Source organism: Coturnix japonica, chromosome Z, assembly GCF_001577835.2.
Source record: "Coturnix japonica isolate 7356 chromosome Z, Coturnix japonica 2.1, whole genome shotgun sequence".
Lineage (NCBI taxonomy): Eukaryota > Metazoa > Chordata > Aves > Galliformes > Phasianidae > Coturnix > Coturnix japonica.
In genome coordinates, this window is record NC_029547.1 from 1,732,624 (window position 1) to 1,756,890 (window position 24,267).

At 42.5% G+C, this 24,267-nt stretch overlaps 1 protein-coding gene across 1 annotated transcript in view; it reads left to right on the forward strand.

Annotated features, from left to right (window-relative positions):
- The window catches only part of LOXHD1 (lipoxygenase homology domains 1), a 118,501-nt gene that overhangs the window by 83,895 nt on the left and 10,339 nt on the right, over positions 1 to 24,267 (forward strand). Inside the window, exons 34-38 of the mRNA XM_015887179.2 lie at positions 1,778 to 1,963; positions 4,224 to 4,351; positions 8,376 to 8,493; positions 13,132 to 13,309; positions 18,242 to 18,427. Coding sequence (XP_015742665.2) covers positions 1,778 to 1,963; positions 4,224 to 4,351; positions 8,376 to 8,493; positions 13,132 to 13,309; positions 18,242 to 18,427 — 796 coding nt within the window. The remainder of the gene's footprint in view (positions 1 to 1,777; positions 1,964 to 4,223; positions 4,352 to 8,375; positions 8,494 to 13,131; positions 13,310 to 18,241; positions 18,428 to 24,267) is intronic.

Genomic DNA, 24,267 nt, shown 5'->3' on the forward strand with positions numbered 1-24,267 from the left:
GATCACTGATTGCAATGGTATGGCCAGTCTGAATCTTTGCTTGGAACTGTAAGTTGGACTCAGCCATATATTCTTATTAGACTGTATACAAATTCAGAAAGGAGCTGATGAACTCTAGTGCTCTACTCTATAAATCCTGCCATAAGGATGACTCAGCACTGCATGAATTTGTCCCGGACTTTACAGTGTTATTCTATGGGGCCATGGAAATCTGCCTACATGCATGTTCTCCAAAGTTCCCACAGTGCAGAATGTCTTGCTCTGTCCCTTCACTGATACCAAGGGAGTTAAGCGTTGCTGTGAAAATCTGGTGCTTAGCAATGTCTTGGAACAATATGCAAGAAGATGGTAGTAATAAAGCCCAAAGAGCAGCAGACTTTAATGGTATCATTAGAACCTTCCTTCCAGCTGAACCATTGATGTCAACCTTCCTCACCACCTCACTGCTCTGCAACAGGTCTGAAGAGGCATTGCACATATCTCAGAGCTGTGGGTGTGGGGAAGGACCTCCATGCCAGCAGAGAGGGAATGGGAATGTGTTGTATTCCCATTCACCTCACAGCCCTGGAATCTGAGAATTAATGCGTCCATTGTATACTTGAAATTTCCCTGGTGGTTAACTCTAATTTTCTGCAGCTGCATAGACATTAGTATAGTAATAATGTTCCTAATAGCAGTGATAGCTGAGACAGATTAAAAAAAAAAAAAAAAAAGATTACTCGTTTGGGGGCAAAAAGGGACATGATATATACATTACTCTAGATGAACTTGTTATTAAAAACTGTTTCCTGAGCAACTCTAAATATCACAGTATTTTTTTAAATGAAAGCTAAAGACCTTATTTTCCCAGTAATGGTATAAACAACCCATTCACTGAAAATAATGAGCTGTAGGTAGGTCTTTTTATCCAACCTTTCATGTACAGAGAGTTCATTGGAGTGAGTGAAGGAATTTCTTACAGCACCTAAGGCAGATAATCACCCCTGTAAGACTGCATGGACGTAAGGATGAATATCCTGTGTCCTTTAAGAGGGACACATGCAGGTCCTCATGAAGTTCCTGCCACTCTTCTGTGATTTTCTGCTCTTCAGAATGGGATGGTCTGCTCTTAAGCATGGAAGGAGTGGTCTTTGCAAATCAACTAGCTACTAATATAAGCTCCTTCTGTTGGCTCCTCAATGCAAACACAGGGCTTATATAATATGAGGAAATAGAAGCAAGCTGATGCACATACTTAAATTAAGGAGATCTGGATTTGTGAGACAAGAATTACTTAATAATACATATCGGTGTTTGCCTAGATGCATTTTCCAGCTTGGCTGTGAAGCTTTGGATTGTCACTTGTAAGTGTTGCTGCAGCAATTGAAGGGTTTGGAAAGATGGAGAAAAGTGTCTTCACAGATCCTCACTGGGTAGTGGACAATGGGGCAGAGGTAGTAAGAGCATGGACATGTTTTTGGGTAGGTCAGTGCACTCCACCTACTTCATAGTCCCTTTGCTTACATCTGGGGACAGCATCATCCTGCCTTCCTTCATGAGAGGCAGGAGATGACCTGATCTTCCCTTCCCAAATCAGCAACCACACATACCGATGCGTTGCCTATTGAGCAGAAAGGGCACAGATGGTTTGTTTCACAGCTCATCTCTTCCACTGTGGAAGTGGTATGCATGAAAGTGTACACAGACAGTACTCATCAGAGGCCAAAGATAGCAATTCACATCTCTCCTTTAAGAAATTCCCAGTAACCAGCATGTGTTTTCTCTGTGACTCTCATAGGTGGGACACGACGGTGCCACCCCTGAGAGCTGCTGGCTGATGGAAGAGCTCACCATCGTCGTGCCCACCAAAGGTGTCATGTACAATTTTGTCTGTAAATGCTGGCTGGCCAGAGACAAAGGTGATGGTCTTACCTCACGAATCCTCAACATCCTGGATGCGGATTGTGTTAACGTGGGCATCAAGGTAAGAACTTGGCTCATCCTGTACCTTCAACACAGAGCTGAGCTGATATACGTCATGCACCAGCAGTCCTCATGCTTTGATTTCTGCCTATGGTTTGAGACTTGTATTTGAAGATGGGGGTATTATAATATCCACATCATGTGCAACACATCCACTTTTCTAACCCAGAGTTGGGAAATATTAATTTGGTTAGAAAGTAACAATAATTGGAAGTTGTTGAAACATGGAGGTGTTTGTAAGTTTGATCTTTCAAATGAATAACAGATTGAAGTTGAACAAGCAATGTAAAAAGAAATATCCAGTATTTTGGTTCAAATATATAGAATTTGATGTGAGGTGTGCTGTGCCATATTTAAACGGGGTACAAATCAGAACACTGAGCTAAGTTGAATTTCAGGGTAAGCTTTATAATAGAAATGCCAGTCTGGATGAATGAGACAATAATACTCTAATTAATGCCTGTATGGCAAATTCAAATTCCTATAGTTATGTTTCTGTGTACAGTGAGGTTGCGCTTTTGAAGGACATTAATTTTTCTCTGTGCTGCTCTAGATCCCTAAGCTAAATATTTTCTCCTGAAATAGTTTGTTCCCCAGACACACAAAAGCATGCAAACATTTCTAACAACTGCAAGGAACTTAACAAACCAGAGCAGGTTTCGGTGGTAGAAATCCCCTAAGAGGGGAAATAAACTCCTTCAGATGAATGCTAAGGTTAAAACATAATTGCTTCAAAACTTCACTTTGGTTGTTTAACCTCCTGGATAAAGTTTGAAAACTCCTGTCAGTGATCTGACGATTTGCCTGTAGATTGAGATGGATGCTAATGAGGATTTTTGTTCAGCCTCCCTTGAAAAGCCCGGTGCTGAATATTTATTTTCATAAGCATGCCACAAATAGACACATCTAAATAACATTTTCTTCTGTGATGTTGGGCCAGAAACTTGCAGAAAGGTTTGAGGGAAATCAGGAGAGATGTTTCAGATATGAAATCAGAAGTGCACATCTGACTTTCTGATCAGACTCCTAGTAGAGGGGATTTGGGACTGCTCTCTCATATATAGACACAGTTAGAAATTGAATTACTTTATTTTTCTTCTTCTTTTTATTTTTTATTTTTCCTTTTTTAATAGAGTTCAAAGAAGACTAAAACCTTTATTAGCTTCAGGAAAGCTCATGCTCTTTCTTGACTGTTCTGCAGCCATATGTACCCATTTGAATTTAATTTTCTTCTTGGCTTCGTATACCCCCTTGTTTTAAATTCAGTGTTTGCCTTCCCAAATATAGAGGAAATGTTAGTATCCATCACAGTCATTAAAAACCCCTAATGTACTTGTAAAAGAGTTTTTCTTCTCCCACTTATAGCAAATGAGATGTTCTACTATGATTTAAATGTGTGGATGAATAAAAGATAGACAAGGTGCTGAGGTCTGAGTGAACATAAAAAATAAATTCTTCTGTGATATTATTCCTTTGCATTATTGATTTATGTGGCATCTACAATTCAGGCCAATAAAACATGCATAACAGAACACTGTTTGAAATACGTTCTGTTGGGGTCATTTCATTTTATTCTTTCTCCTCTCAAATCCAGAGGTCTTGTTATCACAGGTACAGTCTTGGAAGCATCTAAGTGGCCCAGAAGTCTTAAAGCCACTGACAGCTACTAGGACTTGCATGCTTTTGAAATATTTTATTCTGAATCTTATTATTCACATGTCAGGAGAAAAGAACAAAGTTAGGCTAATAAAGTGAAAATGACACAGAGTTGCTTTCACAGATCAGCGTGCCTTTAAAGCAGGAGATCTGGGAACGCTCTTGGTTGGATGCAGTGCTGTGTGTCTCCTTGGGAAATGGGGGAGCTGCCTTTTTCTGTTGTACCAGGTGCTTAGACCTACAGACTTTAACACTGTTAACTGTGTTGGCTGAAATGCTGCCCCAATGGACACACCAAGCACTTTGCAGTTGATCCCTACCATGTTCCAAGCACGTGCTCCTCATGTTGGATGTCCCTCCCTCTTGGAGTGTATGTAGGCTGAGAAAATCTGCTCCCCAAATGCTAGGTTATGCAAAGAGGAAGGTCCTGTACTAAGTTTCATTCTCTTTTACCTGCAAAAACAGTACTATGGAGGGGATCCCAGAAGCCATGTTGTAACCATTTCTTACAGAGAAGCAAAGCCTGGCTAGCCTTTTGCCTAGGGCTTTGCATGGGTCAAGGACAGCTCTTTGAATGAGATCTCATTGTTTGAAACCCTCTGCAGATCCTATACGAAGTCACGGTTGTGACTGGAGACATTGAAAGTGGCGGTACCGATGCTGGTATTTTCATGACTGTCTTTGGATCCAATGGGAACACTGAGGAGATGCAGCTGGATAAAAATGGAGATAGGTATGGTAACTTTGTCAGTTTTGTTGCTTAGCAGTGGAGTGATAATATATTCCAGTACCAAGTTAAGAAGTATTTGAAGCTTTGATCATGCTCCTACTGAAACTCATTGATTTCATTGATCTCCAACTCAGGAGTCTTTTAAGAGTTACTGTTATGTATTTAGCAGAGTGGAGAAAAAAAGGTGCTCTGCATACCTGGGGAAATAAACCTGTGGCCATTTGTGGGAGTATTTTTTAACCAGTTCCTCAGCAGCCTTAAGAGAGAAACACTGCAAGCAGAGAGATGAGTGATGAAGTCCTTCATCAACCCCAGGAGAAGCTGGGCATGTTTCAGGAAAACCACAGGTGCAATTTCTGTAAAACACATCTTTTATGCAGAGTAAGTAACTTAATCTAAGCGTTATGTATTGGCTGTGATGGGAAAGCATTAGTGACTGCATAATTAAGGTGAGACAAACCAGCATGCCTGTGCCTTCCTTGTGAAGGTGCTGACTCTGATCCATTTGCTCCTCCTTTCTTAACTGGCCAGATGTGAGACAGCTTGCATCCTAAAACAGCACGAGGGCTGCCAGACTCTAGGCTATGGGGCTATGGAGCGTCTTGGCTTTGGATCCATGCCACGCTGCTGCAACCACTTCTTTTAGAACCAGAGCTGCCTGTCTGCAGCTGGCATGAAGGGGACACACGATGACATCTGCCAGGGCAGATGTGGCCTTGGTGTGCAGAGAGATGGAAACAGAATATGAGGTGCATGGAGTACCACACTGAGCACTCTGATTTTGCTGAAAAGGTGAAATCTCATGTATTTCTGCAGCAGGAACGGATAACAAATGCTATAACCCAAGTTTGACGCCAGCACTTCTGCAAGCCAAAAATCCCACATGCTACCCATCCATTTCCTAAAGCTTTCCTGCTCCTAACACCTCCCTCAGCAAAGAAAGCTTTGGCATGCACAAAGATGAGCATGGCAATAACCATCTTTTAGAGGCAGGCTTTGTTACGCCTAAATTCAATTAGCTGATGACCTCTGAGTTTGATGTTCCCAGCAAAGCACAGTGTCAGGAGCACTGGAGCTTTTGGCTACATGGTTTGAGCACAGCTTGCTGAGGTGATGCTGGATTCTGCCCAGCCTCCAAGCAATGCAGGTTCTCCACTGCAGTGCTGGGTACCACGCATTGTGTAAATGAAGATAAGGCTCAAAGCACGGAGGTGTTTGCTGAGGGGATGTCATAGCAGAGCGGGTGTCTGGGCAAGTGTGTTCATCTGGGCTTGAATCCTTTGTGTGTTTAGCTAGCAACAAGCCTTGTTTGCTCTGAGACCAATGCAGCTCAGGTGCTGCTAATGGAAATTTCAGTGGGAAGCCAAAGCTCATCGTGCTGCTCCCCACACCCAACACACAGGGCACTGCACTGGTTAGCAACATGCCCCAGAACCAGTGACATCCCCTTCCAGGACACCAGGCAATCCCACGCTCATCTCTCTGCCATTCTTTTAACCCCAGGTGGTAAAACAAACTGTGTACGCTCATTCTTAGAAGCAAAACAGAGTTCACGTTAGGGTCCATCAGCCAAAGCTCTCCTAAGGCTCTGAGGCAGCTGTAGCCCCTCAAAGAGTAGTGCAGTTTTGCTCTTCATGGCCAGGCAAGCAACATTTATGAACTATGTGCCCTATAAAAATATAATATTTATCTATGTGAGTGGAGTGGTTACAGGATATAAGGGTATGAGGATATGAAAACCCAACCAAGGTGTGCCACACAATTGAGATGTTTGTGGCCTGGGATATCTTCTACCAGAATAAGACCTAAAAAAGATTATAGAAACTCTTGATATAAAGAAGAAGGATATGTAAAAAAACAGCAATTACTATGCTAATATTCCCAGGATATTGGTATCTGCTGTTCTGTAGGGAGGTACCGGTGCATCTCGTACCAAATGGGTAAAAGGCATTTCATCTTAACGGGGACCACCCAGTGCCAACTCACTCACAGCAGCTTAGTGCATTATGAAGAGCTGTCTGCCTAACCTGTCACAGATTTAAAGCAATTTTCGCTACATTACTGTTATTGCCAAGACCTCTGGGCAACAGAAATATTTATAAGTGCAGACATGGTAGGAAAGCTTAATGAAATCCCTCAGACAAATGCTTCAGTGTCCTAGAAAAGGCAAGGTGCCAGACAGTTCCTCTTCATACTTTTTTCCTTCCCATTTTTTGTATTTTATTTTATTTATTTTATTTTGGAGGGGACTTCATGTTCATATAAATTTAGGATAGAAAAATGCTCTTAGATCACTTGCTTTGTCCCTTTAGAAATTGTTTTCATCTCATATAACGACTTCTAGGAAGTGACAGGTGAGTATCAGCCTTATGGAGAGGTTTGTTTTTGTGGCTTTCGAAGCAACAGTGATTGCACTGAAAACTGGTGACAGGACCAAGGGATGACTCAGGTCGGGAGGGTCACACCTGACACAGGAATAGTAATCAGTCCAATCCAGACACAAAAGCCCATTCTCTTTCTCATGGTGAAAAGGGTTGTCCTGGTATCCAATACCACACAAAGACAAATAACAAAGAGAGGAGCATTTTTAATAGCTAACACAACCTTTAATAACCATGAACTGGGACCAGAACACCCTGTCCAAATGCCTCTGGGAGTGGAGGGGAAGCAGTGCTGGATGAAAACTGAGAGGCTCGAGCCAAAACCTATTGCTAGCATCTGCATCCATGCGGCTCAGATAATGGTGTGAGGATAATCACATTCATGCTGCAGGGTGTAATCTGAGCAGGGGTTGCTAAAAGGATGTTTTTTTCTCTTTGTGCTTTGGCACTGTACAGCAGTAGGTGGCTGAGCACAGTGCCAGGGACCAGATAGCATCATTCTGGCTTATCTGTATTATGGTAGTGCCCACATCTTGCAGAGCTCTCCCCAGATTACTCAGATGATTCAGGTCCCACCCTGTTGCTTGCTCACAAAGAGATTATTTTTTTTTGGAAATGAGGGACCTCAGCACATCTCAACAAGTGGCCATGCTGGTGATGGACAGATCCCTGCATGTGGCTGCCCTACACCTAGCAAGGGGTGCATTTCCATCCCCATGCTTGCAGCAAGTCTGCCAGAGTATCTGGGACCAAGCTGGCAGATTCATTTATATTCTAAACCAAGTACTACTGAGCCTGAAGCAGCACAGGCACTGGAGCAAGAGTTTCTTCTTGGCACTATCGATGTTACGAGGGAGGTAAGGTAGTGGCAGTCCTGGCCAGTGTGATGTCTTCTTCAGGAAGCATATGTTAGCTGCTTTCCCCCTTTCCCTTCTTTCTGCTGATTGCTATGGATGAGCAGTTCCCACACCTCCTGGTGCCTGTATACAGCAGCCAAGCATAGGATAAGAAGTTTGAAGCAGCATTATAAAAACCCGCCTCAGTTCTCAGCAAAGATGTGGCTGGTTTGCAAACCCAGAATCAGGAGAGGGTGCGGGATGGTCAGTTTGAGCCCCTTTCTAACAGCATTTGTCTTCAGTTACTAAACGTGGGCTGTGGGCTGGCTAGCAATCACGTGGCCGTATTTAGCTGAGCTGCAGTTACTGTCTATCACCACAGCAAATGCAAAGTTATATGATGCATCTTAGCAAAAGAAGATTAAGTACAATTGCTTTGCCTTCCATTAGGGATGGGGTAAGGGCAGGAACATGGGCAGCTGCCGGGGGGAAAGGTGATGTGCAGAAACCTGATTGCTCTGGTTGCAATCAGGATGGTAATGTATGCAGCAGGCTGCCTGGAACTGCTCCAAGTACCTACATACGGGCTTGATTTTCCAGGGGAGGAGGAATCCCTGTCAAATCTGGGCCAGGACAGCTTGCCAAAAACACAGTAGCTGGTGATCACAGGGCAGGAGAGCTCAAGTCCCATAAAACGCACTCGTAAACTTTTAATGAGAGGCTGTTGGAGAAGCATGAGCTGCATGAGGATTGAGGTGCGATGACATGGTGAGACAGCAGGAAACCTCCTTGGTCTTTCAATCCCTCCAGATTTGAGCGAGGCCAAGAGGACAGCTTCATCATGGAGATCGCCGATATCGCACCCCTGAGGAAGATGAGGATCAGGACAGATGCGAAGGGGACGCGCCCTGACTGGTTCCTGGAGAGGGTAATGTGCTCTGTATCACGCACTGCTATGCATCCTGCTTGTGTTAAGCCTCCCCATGCTTGAGAAAGAGGAGAAAGGCAGAGAGCACTCGTCCAGATAATCCATCCTCTCAAGCAAAGCCTCATTTCCCAGCCTTTCCCTTTATGTATAATGCAGGCAGATTTCTTTCTTTTCCTGCTAGCACAAGGAAAGCGTCATTTTCTTCCTGAGTTTTGAATACAGTGTGTAAAATGGCTCCAACCGCTTCTGTTGATTGTATTTTTCCCTGGTGTCCTATCTTGCTAAAAGGCTCTATGCTTGCCTTAATCTTCCCTACCCAGACACCAGCTCTTTCTGAACAGCACTTTTGTTTGGGCATACAGCGTAGTTTCTTTGCTATGGGCCTGATCATTGTATTTCTAAGGTAGAGATAGAGTGGCATGCCAATTCCACACCATCAGATGTCACTGAGGGAGGAGAGAATCTCTGCAGAGCTCATTTAGCACGCTGTTTCTGTAGGAGATATCCTGCTGGATTCCAACAACTTAACTTCTCAAGGAGAACAGAGAAAGATGGCTCAACACACAACCTCAGCTCCTTTATCCTTTCTGCTAGTCCAAAGCTATCCTTCATTTCCCCGTAAATAATGTGTTTCCAAACGCTGATCCCAGCCAGCCCCTAGTTTCCAGTCCAGTGATGAGCCACTGTTCACCTGCCACGGTCTACAAAGCTTCACTCCATTGCCCTGCTGTCTTAAACTTGAGCACCAGCACTTCTAACTTTTTTCACATCAGTTCCTTTGCAGCTTTCCAAAGCATTAGACCTTCAGCATATGTCTTCCAAATAGATGCCACAGACACACGATTTTTCTCCGTGTGCCTGAGGAATAACTCAGTCTTCTCTCTGCTTTGATTTAGTCATCATGGTCAATCCCTCTTCGCCACTTCCCCTATATCTTCCCCTGAGTTTTATAGATTGTAATCGTATAAAATGAACTCATCCAAAGCTTATTCATGCAGACGCATTCCACAGCCATGAATTAGCAATAGCTCAGAGTCAGGTAGTGTTATCCCCATGTTCCTCTCACCACCTTTATCCAGCCATTCTAACACACAACCTGCTGGACTATCCCACCCATAGCAAGGCTGTTCCAGAGATGTGGGCAAAAGGAGCTCCCATGTGGACACAGCTGATGGATTTATAGACCTCATGGCTCTACAGAAACAACAGGTGGACCATAAACACCACTCCTTTGGGAAAAGATTTTATAGTCTTTGAATGCTGTACTGATAGTTTCTGCTTTTCTTGAAGAAATAGAGGATCTCCTACTGACACATGTATCCACATCCTAGTGATATGCAGAGAACTTTATTTGTTAGTTTTCATTCCCACCTTCCCTGCAAAGGTAAACATAGTATTTGCATTGCACGCAGAGGAGCTCGGATGGGAGTGCTCTGGTGGAGGGGAGGAAGGATTTGTGTTCTCTGATTTGTATTCCAGCCTTGAAAACTTATGTCGCTTGGTGTGACATGAAAACTGATCTGAGCCCATTTCCATTTCTGTCAAAAGTGCATATTAAAGCTGCATAATGAAATACTTGTGGGGGTAGTGCTAAACTCTCAGACAGATGGTTCACAGTTAGTGCTAACTAGCACAATGAAATGAGAAGCTAGATTAAGCTATCAACCCCCTAATTAACCATTTGTTGCTCCATTTATTTACAAAATATTCTCGGTTTTCTTGTTCTATTAAAATAACAATAAATGACCTTTTAAATTCTCTTTAGTCTTTTTGTACGCTGTTTGCTGGCCGTAACTTATGCTGCTTTTGGTTTACCAGAAATGCACGTGCATAAATACCAATTAAAATACATCAGTTATCAATGATGTTTCATACTGCCAAAAGATTTAATTTACGAGAGGGAGCAGTCTTTTCTTTCTTTCTTTCTTTTTTTTTTTTTCCTCTCTAGATTACATTGATATTTTATTCAGACTCTCAGTAAAGCAATGTACTTGGAGCCAAAGACTCAAATGACACCAAAAGTGGCAATAAGATTTCAATGCTGGAGCTTAACAGCAAGAGGGAACAAAATGGGGTCAGTGATGTGTTGGGGTAGAGTGAATATTATTGGATATTCTATTATTGATACAGGTAGTTGTATCTGCCTACCCCTGTGCAGCATTTTATAGATGCGGTGTCCCACTTTACAAACAGAAAACCCCTTTGACCAAATGTGGTTGAATTCAAACTAAATGGTTGGATTCTGCAGAGCTGATTCCCTGGGAATTTTAATGCTACTTCATGCTGTCAAAGCCAGGGAGATAAGAAGCTGCCTTAATGAAACTCTAATTGCATTGCATTCAAACAAATAATCCTGGATATGAGACTTGTCCTTATCCTTTTTCCTTTATATGAAAGAGCTTAAAAGAATTCGAGACAATACTTTATAGCTGAAGCTGATTGTCACTCTTTGCCACAGTGCAAAGTCTTTTAGTTTTAGTTAGAAGACCCTGATATTAAGTGAAACTAATGACACGCAACAAAACCATAACAAAAAGTGAGGCTGAGTCTTTAGAGATGAAATCAAGAATGTATTTGCATTGGCATTAGTAAGGTGTGAATCCCTGGGGAGCTTGTTTGGTACCACAGCTTGGAGAAGGCTGTATGGAGGTAAATCAGATGAATGGACATGTCAGACTTTCCTGTTACAGATGGAGATGTCCCTGTTTATTGCAGCTGGGCTGGACTAGGTGACATTTGATGGTCCCTTCCAATTCAAACCATACTAAGATTCCACGATATACAGTGTACTATTAATTTTGAGCTGTCTTGAAGTTCCTGGCAGCTACAATATTTGCTCAGCTACAAAGAAAGTTATCAACATTTTATTGTTTAATACTGCTCCCACTTTTTCTTTTCATTTTTATAGGCATTCATCAGCCCATTTAAAATCCATGAGTAATTAGTGATAATATTTTGCCTTAAAAGCAGGCAGGTTGTCCACAGTGAATTTAGGTATCCTAAAAAATAACTTCTGTGCAGTATGAAGAAGCAGTCTCATTTCTAAGCAGCATCTCAGTCTTCTCAGGAACAGACAGAAAGCAAAATCACCCCCAGCTCAGCTCCTTGAGATTACTTATTTGACCCAAATCACAGCTCAGCATCTGCCTCTTCTCCCAGACTATCTAGGCCTCCTGTAATAGGGATGATGGTTCTTCTGAGAGAGGCAGAAATACCTTGAATGACATAGAATCACAGAGTGGTTGAGTTGAAAGTGACCTTGAAGCCCATCCATTCCAACTTTCTTCCATAAGCTGGTTTGTAGTACCTGCTTAGCAAATGGGAATGGCCTCAAATTTCATCAGGGATGATTTCAGGTTGGGTGTTAGGAAAAAAATTGTCTCTTAGTGGCCAGGCTCTGGAATGGTCTGCACAGGGAGGTGGTTGACTCAACCTGTACTTGGAGGTGCTGAAGAAGAGTTTATGTGTTGCACTAAGGAATATGGTTTAGTGGAGCATCTTGGTGATAGCTGGGCTTGATGATGATCCTGGAGGTCTTTTCCAACACCGATGATTCTATGATATTATGATTCTATGCTCAATCATAGAGAAAACCCCAGATGAGTGTCCTGCCCACAGAAGCAGCTACAGCTTCAGCTTCAGCACATCCACTGCCATCTTTGAAATCATTCCTTATAACCTGGAGCAGTATCTTCTTCTTCTGAACTGCTGAAAGGTCCAGCTCAGCTCAGCCGGGATCTACAGAAGGGCATGGACTGGGACACTGCTGTTTGAGGACGGAATTTGAGGGTTTTTTAATAAACATCTTAGGCTAGATTTTTGCTAGGCAGTAACACAAATGGTAGCTTTCAGCCCTTCCTTCCAGCTCTCCCAGTTTAGTTACAAAGCACTCCCAGCTTCTTGCTGTAGGCAAGTGCAACACCCTTTTCTCAGTAGACTGATGCTCTGCTGACACCCGTTTAGAACTGGGAAAAGCTCAAATGTTAAACATGGAAAAGTGAGTATTTTCTTTGCTATTTACTGGAGTAACTCTCTTTCCTGTTCTAAACAGGTTCTTATTCTGTTCTTAACACCACAGCATCTGAGATCCTTCCACTGATAACGAGGCAGTATGAGTAATACCTGTTGCGTGTTGCTTGTTCTGTCACTTTTTCACAGAGGGAAAAACATGTGAAGCCTTAAATTCTGCTGCCCTAATTTGTCTTGTGTGTGTTTCTTTAGCTTGTTTGTGGTTGGTCTGCATTTTTCTGCTGTGGTTACTGTGGGTTTGTACAGAAGAGATGGGCGAAAGAAAGATAATATGTACTCCAGGAGAACTAAAATGGCTTTTAATAATTCTTTTTTCCTTCTTCCTTTGCATTAATACCACACAGACATCCAGAAAATATCCATCTTTCCTAGAAAACAGCTTTGTCCATGTCAGGAGAGTCCAATCTTAAGATGACCATTTCTCCTGACTGCTCAACATAGCAAATATTGTCTGCAGGGGTGAGCTCAGTTGATCCCCAAAGAACTAATTGTTTCAATCTATGACCAAACTCTACCCATGCTATACCATGCTGCTCACCTCATAAGTTTAATATCTGCCCTCCTTCAAACTGTATCTGATGCTTTTTACTTGACATTGTCTCTTTGCAGATAGTCATGAGGAACCTGACTAATCAGGAAGTGGCCACATTTACATATGGTGATTGGCTGTCAAAGGTGAAAAATGCCAAGGGAAGTCTTGTTTGTGAGATGCCAGCCATGATAAATGATGAGCAGATGATGGAGGACACAACTTACACTATTCAAGTTAAAACCAGTGATATTGGAGGTATGTCCATGTTGGATATTTTATGATTTTTCTAGTATGAAGCTCAATTTCTAGCAATATCTCACAAATAATTTGAAATCATGTGAAAAAAGCATAATCTAGCTCTGCTGTGATGCAACACAGACATTTTGGCTATCTGCTCCTCACAGCAGTGTTGTTCTATGGGATCCATTCTCATCTAAGCAGTGGGCATGAAATATTTAGACACAAGGCCTATACTTGACTTCTCACTACTTCCTCTGAGGAAATCTTAACAAGAATCTATTTCCAGACAATGCTGAGGTGGTCAGGAGCCTCCTTTTCCTTTTAGGTCAGTTCCATTGATTACATGGAATTGACAAACAGATTAATGTCAACCCAGGAGCTTGTGGGCTCTGGGTTTTTGTTGTCACCATCTGCTTTGTCCAAAGAGGAGAGCAATTATTCACTCTCCTTTTTAAAATGTTTTGAGACCATTTATCTCAAGCAGTGAAATAACAACCCTAAATGCATATAGAATAGGTAAAGTCTGCATGGCTTCAAGAGCCAGGAAATGGAATTTCTATGTCATTTCTTGGGATCGTTGCCTCCTTTCATGATAACTTCTGTCAGGTTGCTGAGTAAAAGCTACAGCCACATCCACAACTGCCTCGTGCCAGATTGAGGCACATCAAACATTATCTCACCCTGACTTTGTCTAAAATATTGACCCTATGAGGGAGTTCTGCTCATATCACCTCCTGATCTCTACCTGTCTCTGCTTTCATTTTTACTTTTCAGTTTACCAGTAGTAATTTATGCAGCTTCTGAGGTTTGAACAGAGAATATCAAAATTCTCCTGGCAAAGTGTCTTCGTGCTGCCTCACCATTTTTCATCTATCTATCTGCTCTGCCTGCTGTTCGCCTGAAAAACTTAGTGAAATACTAAAGACAAAAGAGAGATTTGTTTATCTGACTGGCAATCCACCTAATATAATGGCAAGGCTTCCTATGACCTTTTTATGAAATTCAGGCCCATCTCACAAAGGCGATAGAAATGGAAACGAGAGGAGAATGGGAGATGACAGCAACAGGAGACAGTTCTGCCCTTCTCATTGAATGAGAGATGAAGGGTATTAATGATGAAGCATTTTATTTCATTATGAGCAGTGACAACCAGTAGGAAGGAGCAGATTACAGAGAGGTTTCAGGGAGTCTGTTTGTGATTAGATCATACAGAGCACTGACATCATGCTGAACTTTATCCAGTTTATCTAAAGAGGGGGCAAGTCATGAACCATCTCTCCTCTTTCATCTTTGTGTATTCCATGATTACTCCTGGTTGAACCAATTGAGGAAAAAGACCTTTTATCCTTGACGGTTAGTGTAAACATGTTATATCATCTCCTGCCACACTATATATTGCCTAGGGACAGCACTTCTCCACTGTGAATAGAATCAACCATGTTTATTCCTAGGTATAATGGTTTTCTCTTCAAAAGCTTTCAACTTTCCCATCCATCAGAGGCAATGAAAAGAAAGAAAACATGGGGTAGGATTTGTCTCATTTATTCGTCATTCCAAAAATTAACTCCTTCTTGGGTTTGAACTCCTTTAAGGCTAAATTCTGCACGGCCAATTCATGTAGGAGTGATGTCCTAAACAATGAGCTGCAGCATTCTCTGGAGCATCCCTCTCCCTCACTCTTTATCAAGTTCAGACAGGATCTAGACTAGTAATCTAGTCTAGTCAGATTAAATTAGAGAAAATGAATCCCACCAAAACTGTGCAGCAGTCATTTCTTCCCCATCGGACACAGAATAGCAGTCCTGTTTCATTTTTTCCTTAAACAAAAAAGTGGGTTACAATTTGGCTTTTCAGAAGCAATTCAGCTTGGATGTTTGTATAACATTCAGACTTAAGGAGGAGGAAAAGATCCTCCTGCAAGTAGGCAGACTTCCCTCTTTTAAAGTTCAGAGGCCACCAGCTGTAACTCAGTTGGCAGCTCTGGGAATACGTACAAAACAAGGAAGAAGAACTCACTGCATCAGATACATCCCAAGTCAGATGGAGAATCTTTGGTTTAAAGCAAGACCTGGACTTACTTCCCATCTTCTAAGAGAAGTAAAGAACAAGATGATTTTCTTCAAGGTATGACCCACAGACATGGCTGCAATGGATTCAGAACACGTGATGGTGCTTTCTGTGATAGAGGAAAAGACTTTTGATTTCAGTCTATGCAGCTTTCCTGTGTTCTATATGCAAGCATCGTACACATGGTAATGCAATAAGGATTGAGAAAGAATAAACATTGCTTTCACATTTTCCAAGAATTAACGAAGCAGGAGGTTTTTATCTCTGCTGTTAAAAGATTAATTAGTAGGTTGTCAGCTCAGCTACAGCCTACAAACTGCATAATTTAATACAGTTGTTGTCAGTTCCAAGTGCTGTATCCAAGGCTTTGTTAAGACAAAAGAAGGACATTGTTTGGCCTCAGAAGTCTATGACTCAAATCCCCTTCAGTCAAAAATGATGCAGCTGTTCAATCATAAAATTATAGATACTCGTATTGGAAGAGGCCTTAAGCAACTTTCTCTTCAATGGACTACTGCCAGCACTAGGTCAGACTGGCTAGTGTGAATGTTGGATGCTTCCAGTATGGTGTCACCATGACCTCCCCAGGCACCATTTCCAGACCCAAACAATTTTACCAATAAAGGATATTTTTTCCTAATGTCCAGCCATAACCTCCACAGCTCCAGTCTGTGTCTGTAGCTGTCTGGGATGTCTGACATATACATGCCCAGCACACAACCCTGTAATTACTATCATGTGATATGGATATGATGGATGTGGCTCCAGGCTGGATGTGGCTCTGGGTAGCCTGGTCTGGTGGCTGGCAACCCTGTACACAGCAGGGAGGCTGAAATTAGATGATCATTGTGGCCCTTTTCAACTCAGGCTGTTCTATGATTCTATCACTCCCTGTACGTACTAACAGGTGTCCTTGCTAACCCATGAAAGCTCACCTCCCTTGGCCTCTCCTGATGGCCATATGCTACAGCATCTTTCCATTTTGGCAGACATCTCATGGGCTCTCCCTGTTGTCCCTGCATCCCTCTTGACCTGAAGACTCAAAATAACATGATGGTTCAAGTAGGGACCCCTCAATGCTGATCAAGGGGCATAAGATGTTCCCTCCAGCTGCTCATCACACTTCTCTTGACACAGCCCAATATGGGACTTGCACTGAATATTAAGAACTTACTGTCAGATCAAGTTTGTCCTGTTGCTGTGCTAACTTCTGGATCCTCTTAAACTTCCCATCCACTTCACGTGCAGAGCTGGTTCTACCCCAGATGCAGAACTTTGCATTTCTCATTACTGAACTTCATGAGATCTCTGCTTGCCCACTGCTTAAGTTTCTCAGAGTCGATCTCGGTTGGAGTTCTGATATTCAGTGTGCTGCTCACTCCCTCAGTCACCAGCATCAGCCCCTGGGCCATTGAACTCATCGCCAGCCTGTGCAGCAGCACTGCCGTCATCCCTTCATTTGCCAGTTTTTCTTACAGTTTCCTGTGTTAAAAAAAAAATAAAAATAAAAACACCCAAAAAAACCCCCAAAACAAAACAGGATGGTTTGGGGAGGGGAGAGAGACCCAAATAGGTGAATTGATTCAGCAGTTTCTGTTCTTTTTCTTTTCCATCTTCTGCTAATTGCCCACAAAAGAAATCTCACGGCATGAGGCCTCCATCAGGTTCTTCCTGGCAGGAAGTTTTTACTAAGAAACAGTTGGTTCTGTGCTTTCTGAGACCTCGCATTAATTGGAAGCCTCCTCCATGTAAGGAAATGGAATTTAGTCTGCTTTGTTCCTCACCTCAGCAGTCTTTAGGGTCATAAAAGGTGCTGCCAGATGAACTGCCTGAATCCCTGATCCTTTCTCTTCCTTCCTAAGTCCTTCCCAGGGAACTGCTAAAAATTAACCCAGTTTAACATAGGCAATTTTTCACATGGACAATGTAGCTTCACCTATACTCTGAATGACTCTTTTCCTATTTATTTTTTTTTTCCTTCCCTTTCCTATTTTTCCCCCTTCTTTAAGTATTTTTTCAGTCCTATAAGGAAAGTGGTGATTTTTTCCTCACGTATTCATGTAATTATTACGAAGAAGAGATGGCTTTCCCTGAAAGTATTAAGTTCCCCTGACTTTGTCTCTGCACAGTGTTCTGAATGGAGCTATGGCAAATACCGTCTATGTGCCCAAAATGGATTTATGACACTGCTGTACAAGGAATGGCTTGGCAGGCACTTAGGAGTTCTCAAAGCTGGGATATCCAACCAAGGGCAGCAGATGATGAGCTTCTCTGAAAGCTAGCTTTGGGTTTGATGATCTCATTTTTATTTGTCAAAATCCGAGAGCCTCAGTTCTGATAAAGCAATGAATATCTGCCCATGTGGAGACAAATTTCTCTCTATGAATCTGCTTTCTCATGATGGCATCAAAAAAATAAAATAAAAGGAAATAGGATGATAATTGGTGTTTTTGGTCAAATTTTAAATACTAACTTAGAAGTACATCTTTTCCAAGCACATACATGAGGAGGGATGGGCTGTTGAGTGCCCAACAGTCTTGTGAAGAAAAAAAAAAAAAGCATTTTTTTCTCCCTTTGATTCAACTTGAGGAATATTTTGAGAAATGGGAACTTAGAAAGAAGGCTTGTAGGATAGGGAGAATGGCTTCAGGATGCCACAGCATTTTGGCTGTTAATCTGTATTTTGCTTTCAAATCCACTAGGAGCAAATATTCATGTTGATAACAGCACAGTGTACTTACCTTGAATGTAAGTCGAAGTAATCCAGCCATGCTTGTGTTCCAGCCACCCTCAGTGCCTCCATCTATGAGCATTTGGAGGTTGATTCCAGCCCTGTGTGGCAGGATGTCTCATGACAACATGCCTTCCTATCTGTTCCAGGAGCTGGCACCGATGCCAACGTGTCCTTGATTCTGTTTGGAGAGAATGGGGACAGCGGGACCCTTGCTCTGAAGGAGTCCAACAAGTCTAACAAGTTTGAGCGGAACCAGATGGATGAATTCAGCTTCCCTGACATGCTGAGCCTGGGAGATCTCTGCAAAGTGCGAATATGGCACGACAACAAAGGTCAGGGTGGTGAGGTGTGGGGTGCAGAGGGGCAACCATTGGGAGCTCCCTTTGTAGCCATGGGGCAAGTTGAGGACAATTCCCAGTTCCACTGCAGACTGAGTAACCCAAGGGTCATACTGGGACCTTGTGGCCCAACTTGCCTATACACCCTCCCTTCGTGCAGGAGATTCAGTGGGCTGATGGTTGGATTTGATGATCTTAGTGGCTTTTTCCAGTCTTAATGGTTCTATGAGAGGGAATGGTGGTGACGGGCTGATGGTTGTATTTGATGATCACAGCTGTCTTTTCCAACATTAATGATTCTATGATTCCATGATTCTGTTCCTGTGTGTTGCTGTATGTTCTGCTCTGTCATGTCCCCAGTTCAGCCAGTGCTGCAGCTTAGACAGTGAAACCCCTCTGAAACACAGGCATACCAGCACAGCAGCTCTACTAATGAAATAGTTTTGTCACAGGCCACTATGGCACCTTCCTAGCAATTTAATCAGCCTGACACCGACACACAGGGTAATGCAGCCTGGCATAGCATGGTGAGCTGTGTAAGATAGAAATGAAGATCTGTGTCTGTCTTTATTAAAATCAATGCATCACACAGAGGGTGTGCAGAGCCCTGCTGAGAGATGCTGACATTTCCCTGCTGCTGGACACCCCAGCTGGTTTCATAAGCAGCAGCAGTAGCTCAGTCATTTGTGCTGTTGTTCAGGTCCCAGATAGCATCTTGTAACAAACACACCCACCACACTGCTGTGATGACATCTCTCAAGCCTGCCCATCTAACTTCTTCAGCTGAAGAGGATGGTTTTGCAGTAACAATGAATGAATTGCTTACGGCTGGCCCTTGCTGCAACCCAGACATGAAGCTTGACAGCTCCCAGAGACCCATGGGCTGGTTTTAACTTGGTGGTTAGAGAGCTGATTTAATCTGAATTCAGCTGCCAAAACACTTGTTCTTTGAATCTGCTGTTCAGATGTTGAGATGGAAAGGGCTATCAGAACACCCACCAGAGTTTTATCTCAGCAAACAAACGTCCCTGCATGTTGCACATGTGGTTTGGATGTCATTCTGAGAGCAGCAAGTAATCAACACAGATTTGCAGATTCCTCTTTAAATATATTATCAGTAAAAATGTATAGAGAGAGCATTCCCCTTAGGAGACCTCGTGGCTCCCCAGGCATTGGTCAAGCAAATGGAACAAAACATGCCCACCAGACCAGAGCTGGTCTTCAGGGCGCAGGCATGAGAATGGACACAGAAGGCAAGAACCAGGTCAGACCAAGGGTCTGCCAAGCCCAGCAGCTGTTTTCAACAGCAGCCATCATTGGGTGCCTAAGGAAGTGAAGGAACTGAGCAAGCGTGTGTAATCCTGCTACATCCTCTGCATCTCACTACACGTAGCTCAAGGCACCTACTGAGCAGGATATCATTTCTGTCTGTTAAGTAACTTGCAGTGAATTTGCTCATTGAAGGGCTTGTTCAAGCTTTTCAAGAGACATTCAGCACCCATGGCATCCCCTGGTCTTGTGTCCGGTGGGTCTGCTCTCTGCTTCATGATGAGCAACTCCCCTTTATCTTGCATCACTGCCTTTCCTTTTTGAACAAGTGATTTTTGTTAGAATGAATACTAGAATGGCTTCATTTGGTAGGGACTGTAAAGATCATTGAGTTCCAGCCCCATCACCACGGGCAGGTGTTCACCTTCTCCATGCCACTGCTGGTTTTATTGATATAGATTGGGGAGAAAGCACCATGCACCTGAACTATATGAACTATATGAAATGTTATCCGCATACTATTGGTGGTGAAGGAAGGCTACAGAGCTTCCTCTAGACCAAGCAGTAAATTGCTTCAATTCATTTAATTTTGGTTTTAGTGGAATATGTTGCCAGACAGTCACCACAAGCCAGCTATAGCAGTAGATCACGCGTCCAGAACCTGAGAAAAGTAGTTCATATTCATAAAAAATACACATTGCAACTTCATATTCTCTTCCCTTATTTCTCTCAAATCACTGTTCTCCATTTGTAAAAAGTAGTGCATAGTGTTTTACCAAGCCAAGTTGAATGTAGGTTTATGCCTTGGACAAACAACATGCTAAGGATTCATTCAGCATAATTGTAGTTGCTTTTCTCCTCAATAAGAAGAACAGCTATAGTTTAAGTCATACCACATGCTGTCTTCATTGTTCTTGTGTTAGTCATGTGCAAGGCACATCCTATCTACAGCTTCACACAATGCAGCATGACAGTTTTTTGGGTGGGTAGAGTATTTATTACTGCTAGGATTCCAGACTATATCTGTTCTTTACGTACATGCTATGCTCTATATGTATTTTTTAATAGATTGGCTTTGTCAGTGGTTAGAATTTCCTGTCTTGTTTATTTTGGATAGAAGTAGTGAGGTCAGGGGCCAAGGGTCGTGTATGGTTCTTATCAGATGCTCGGGGGATTCTGGGTATTAAACAGAGATGTGCTGTTATTTACCATTAGTTTCACATAACAACTTCTACTCATTCCTTACTAATTTTGAACTACATGGTTCTCTGCCAATGCTCTATAGAAAACTCAGCCTCGTAGTGGACCGTTCCTTTGCTCCTCACATGCTGAATGCTTGAAACATGGGTGATGTTCTTTTCCTAAATTTCTTGATAATTAGCTTTAATGGCAGCATAAGCCTGGTTTGACTCAGGTATTATCCCACGGGCTGCTTAAGAGAACATCTAACCAATATGTCTTCTTTTTCTTTCAAACATGGAATCGTAGCATCATAACATAACCTGGTCCCAGCAATAAGTGAATGGGATGAGACCCATCTGGGCATAACATACATTCAAAGAACTGGCCCAGTGTGTTGGCTTTGCCATGAAATCCAGCTCAGCACCCAGACTCGTGAGCAAAGCTCCGCTGCAGTGGATTTGCTACCTGTTCATTTTGTTTATCTTTTCACTGAGATTTGACTGCACCAGGCTGTTCACAGTTGAAGAGACAGTAATTGCAATGGCAAAGACTGTCAGAAGGTCTTTGAAACATAAATGCTGTTTGTCTTCTCTGGAAAAAAAAACAAAAACATGTCAGAATGCTGGCTTTATAGTCCCTCTTTAATGCTTTTAATGTCATCTTCCCCACTAAACCCACCACTTGGCATCTCCATCTGAGAAATAAAACACAAAAGAAGTCCCCATCCAATCCTCTGACTTCAGTAGAGCTGAGGGAGGAGGTCAGTGCTCATTTGCAGTCAGGCAGCTCAGAGACTTTGCAACTGCAGTTTCAGAGACCTTGTTCTTGACTTCCAGATGCTCAGAGCTCACCAGCAATGCCTGGTGACAATGAGCTGATGAAAACCAATCTTGGCTTTGTTTTGCTCCACATCTTTTTATCCTGCCCCGTTCACTTTGAGATACCGATGTTCAATCTAATATACTTAGAATTCCTGAGCAAATGTAATTGCCTCCAGACTCCCCATCTCCTGATCTCAGATAGGCACTATGTATTTTCTCATATCTGCATTCATTTACTTCTACATTTATGCAAGATTGGTATCAGCATGTCTGTAGAAATGCTGGCTTTCTAAATGTATTTATCTTTTTTTTCTCTGATTTAAGGACCAAATCACCATTCTGGGAGAATGACTTAAAGTTTTGCCGTATCTCGATAATGAATTTTTTTACCTATAAAACTTATTATTATTATTATTATTAATTATTATTTTTTTCTCTTTGCAGCAGGGGGATGTGGGAAATCTGGATCTGGCTCCCTCATCTGCCTGAGTATATTTCAACCCAGATGATAAACAGTCATTCTAATGTCATTAATTTCAGATTCTTGATTATCCCTGTTGCCATCAGCCAAGAGGAGCCAGAAACAGCCTAATTATGGACAAACCAGACTTCTCTGTGTTATTAGAGAAGCAAAGATGGAAGAAAACAACAGTGTTGTGAAGCCCAACTTCTGTGGCTCAGTAAAGAGCTTCCCCAAGTTATATCAGCTATTACATTGTCTGATTGAGTTTCAAATAGCCTTAATGCCCCAGTGACTCTTTTTGGGTACATCTTCCAAAGGAGGAGGTATCTTATTCACCTTTCTTGAGCTGGATACAGTGCAGGAACATCACTGCATATGTCCATGTTTTTCCTTTTCTTTCTCTGAAGGAACTGCCTTTTCAGGAGCAGAATCTAGGGCCAGCTCAGAAATTGAGTGAGTTTTGCACTCACAGCACACTGCACATCCAGAGATGTGTTTTTGCAATCCACAGACATGATTCCAAGCCTTTGGGGCACTGGTAGAGCACAAGTTATTAAAAGAAAGCTAAATATCTGCTTTTCTGCCCTCTCTAAGGATTGGCTCAGCTATCAGACTTGGAAAGGTCATATTTAAGCCTTCCTTTCAGCGCTTGCCTGCTCATTCATAAATCTGCTGGTCCACGGGGCAGATTTACTGAGTAGTTTCTGCTTTAAGTAAAAAGAACATGGAAGAGAAACAGATGCGTAAAGCTGCTTGAGGAGAGAAGACTGCACCATCCCTTTGCTTTGTTGATGACTCAGTAGAGAGAAAGACAACCCAAAACCCTGCCCCTTTCTGCATGGGTTGAAGTCAGACAGGGCGTCATTTTGCACACAGGCTGCAGAACCATTTAGGATGTTAGCAGCTGTGGTGTGGATGCTCAGTCCTTCAGATTGCCATATCCACAATGGCAAGTTTAGAATCCTTTGAGCTGGAAGGGACCTTTAAGGGTTATCTAGTTTCTTCCTTAAGGTGCAATGTCTTAGCACAGAAGTATGCTACAGCCATCACAGTAGAATCAGAAGACACAGCAGAAATCTCACAGCCTAGATTTGACATTAAAACAAACCAAAAAAGGATATGAGGAAACAAATCTCTCTAAGCAAAAACAAACAAAACTCTACAAGGGAAGGCAGACACTTCAGATACTTCAGATACTTCAGTGTTGACCTTGCCCAGTCATTCGTTGCTTCCCAGTCTCCTGTAACCATTTAACACAGTGGAAGGAAGCCACCAGACCAGCCAGCAGATGTAAAAATACCAATTCCATAAAATATTTTTGCTACAAGCCTCCCTTGCTTTTCCTGGTGACAAATTATCCCTCACCCTTATTAAAAACTCTTGCATCAAATACACTTCCATAAAACACAAAATATGCTTCACTCACAGGAATATTCTCTGAGAAACCATTATATCTTCACTCTGAGCTGTTAGGAGTTGTTGCGACGGAGTAGTTTATCAGCAAGATGTGTGCTTGTTTGCTGTTGTTTTAATTTATTGCTGGGTTTGCCCTGATTCAAATCTTGCACTGAACACATTGCGCAGGCAGCTCAGGAGGGAAGCAAGAAATCTGTTTTCTAAAGCTGTCCCAAGCGTTAAGCATTTGCTTCATCAAAGGTTGTGAGAGGTTTTGCATTGCATGTCTGCTCTGATGAGAAATGTTGTGGTGTGAGCTCCCGTGATCCTCAAGGAGAGATGCACAAATGCATCTATTTTTATTCCTGCCGCTGACTTGCTGAATGACCTTGTGCGAATCACATCCCTCTGCCTCATTTTCAATTATGTAAATTAGGGATAAAAATTATTCACCTTCTTAAAGTGTTTTGAGGTGTACCAACGCAAAGCTAAGTGCTGCGACTTCAACACCTCGTAATTAATGCTCCCTTCCCAGCAACCTGGCTCTCCAAACTCCCTTTCTGGGTGACATCTGACATGCTGGGGCATAAGGATGGACAGCCCCCTAACCAGGAAGGGGGTAATAATGCCATAGGAAACAAGGCCAATGAACTGCATTTGTGGTGTTCATTTACTCTGTGTTTCAGAACATGTGAAGAGCAAAA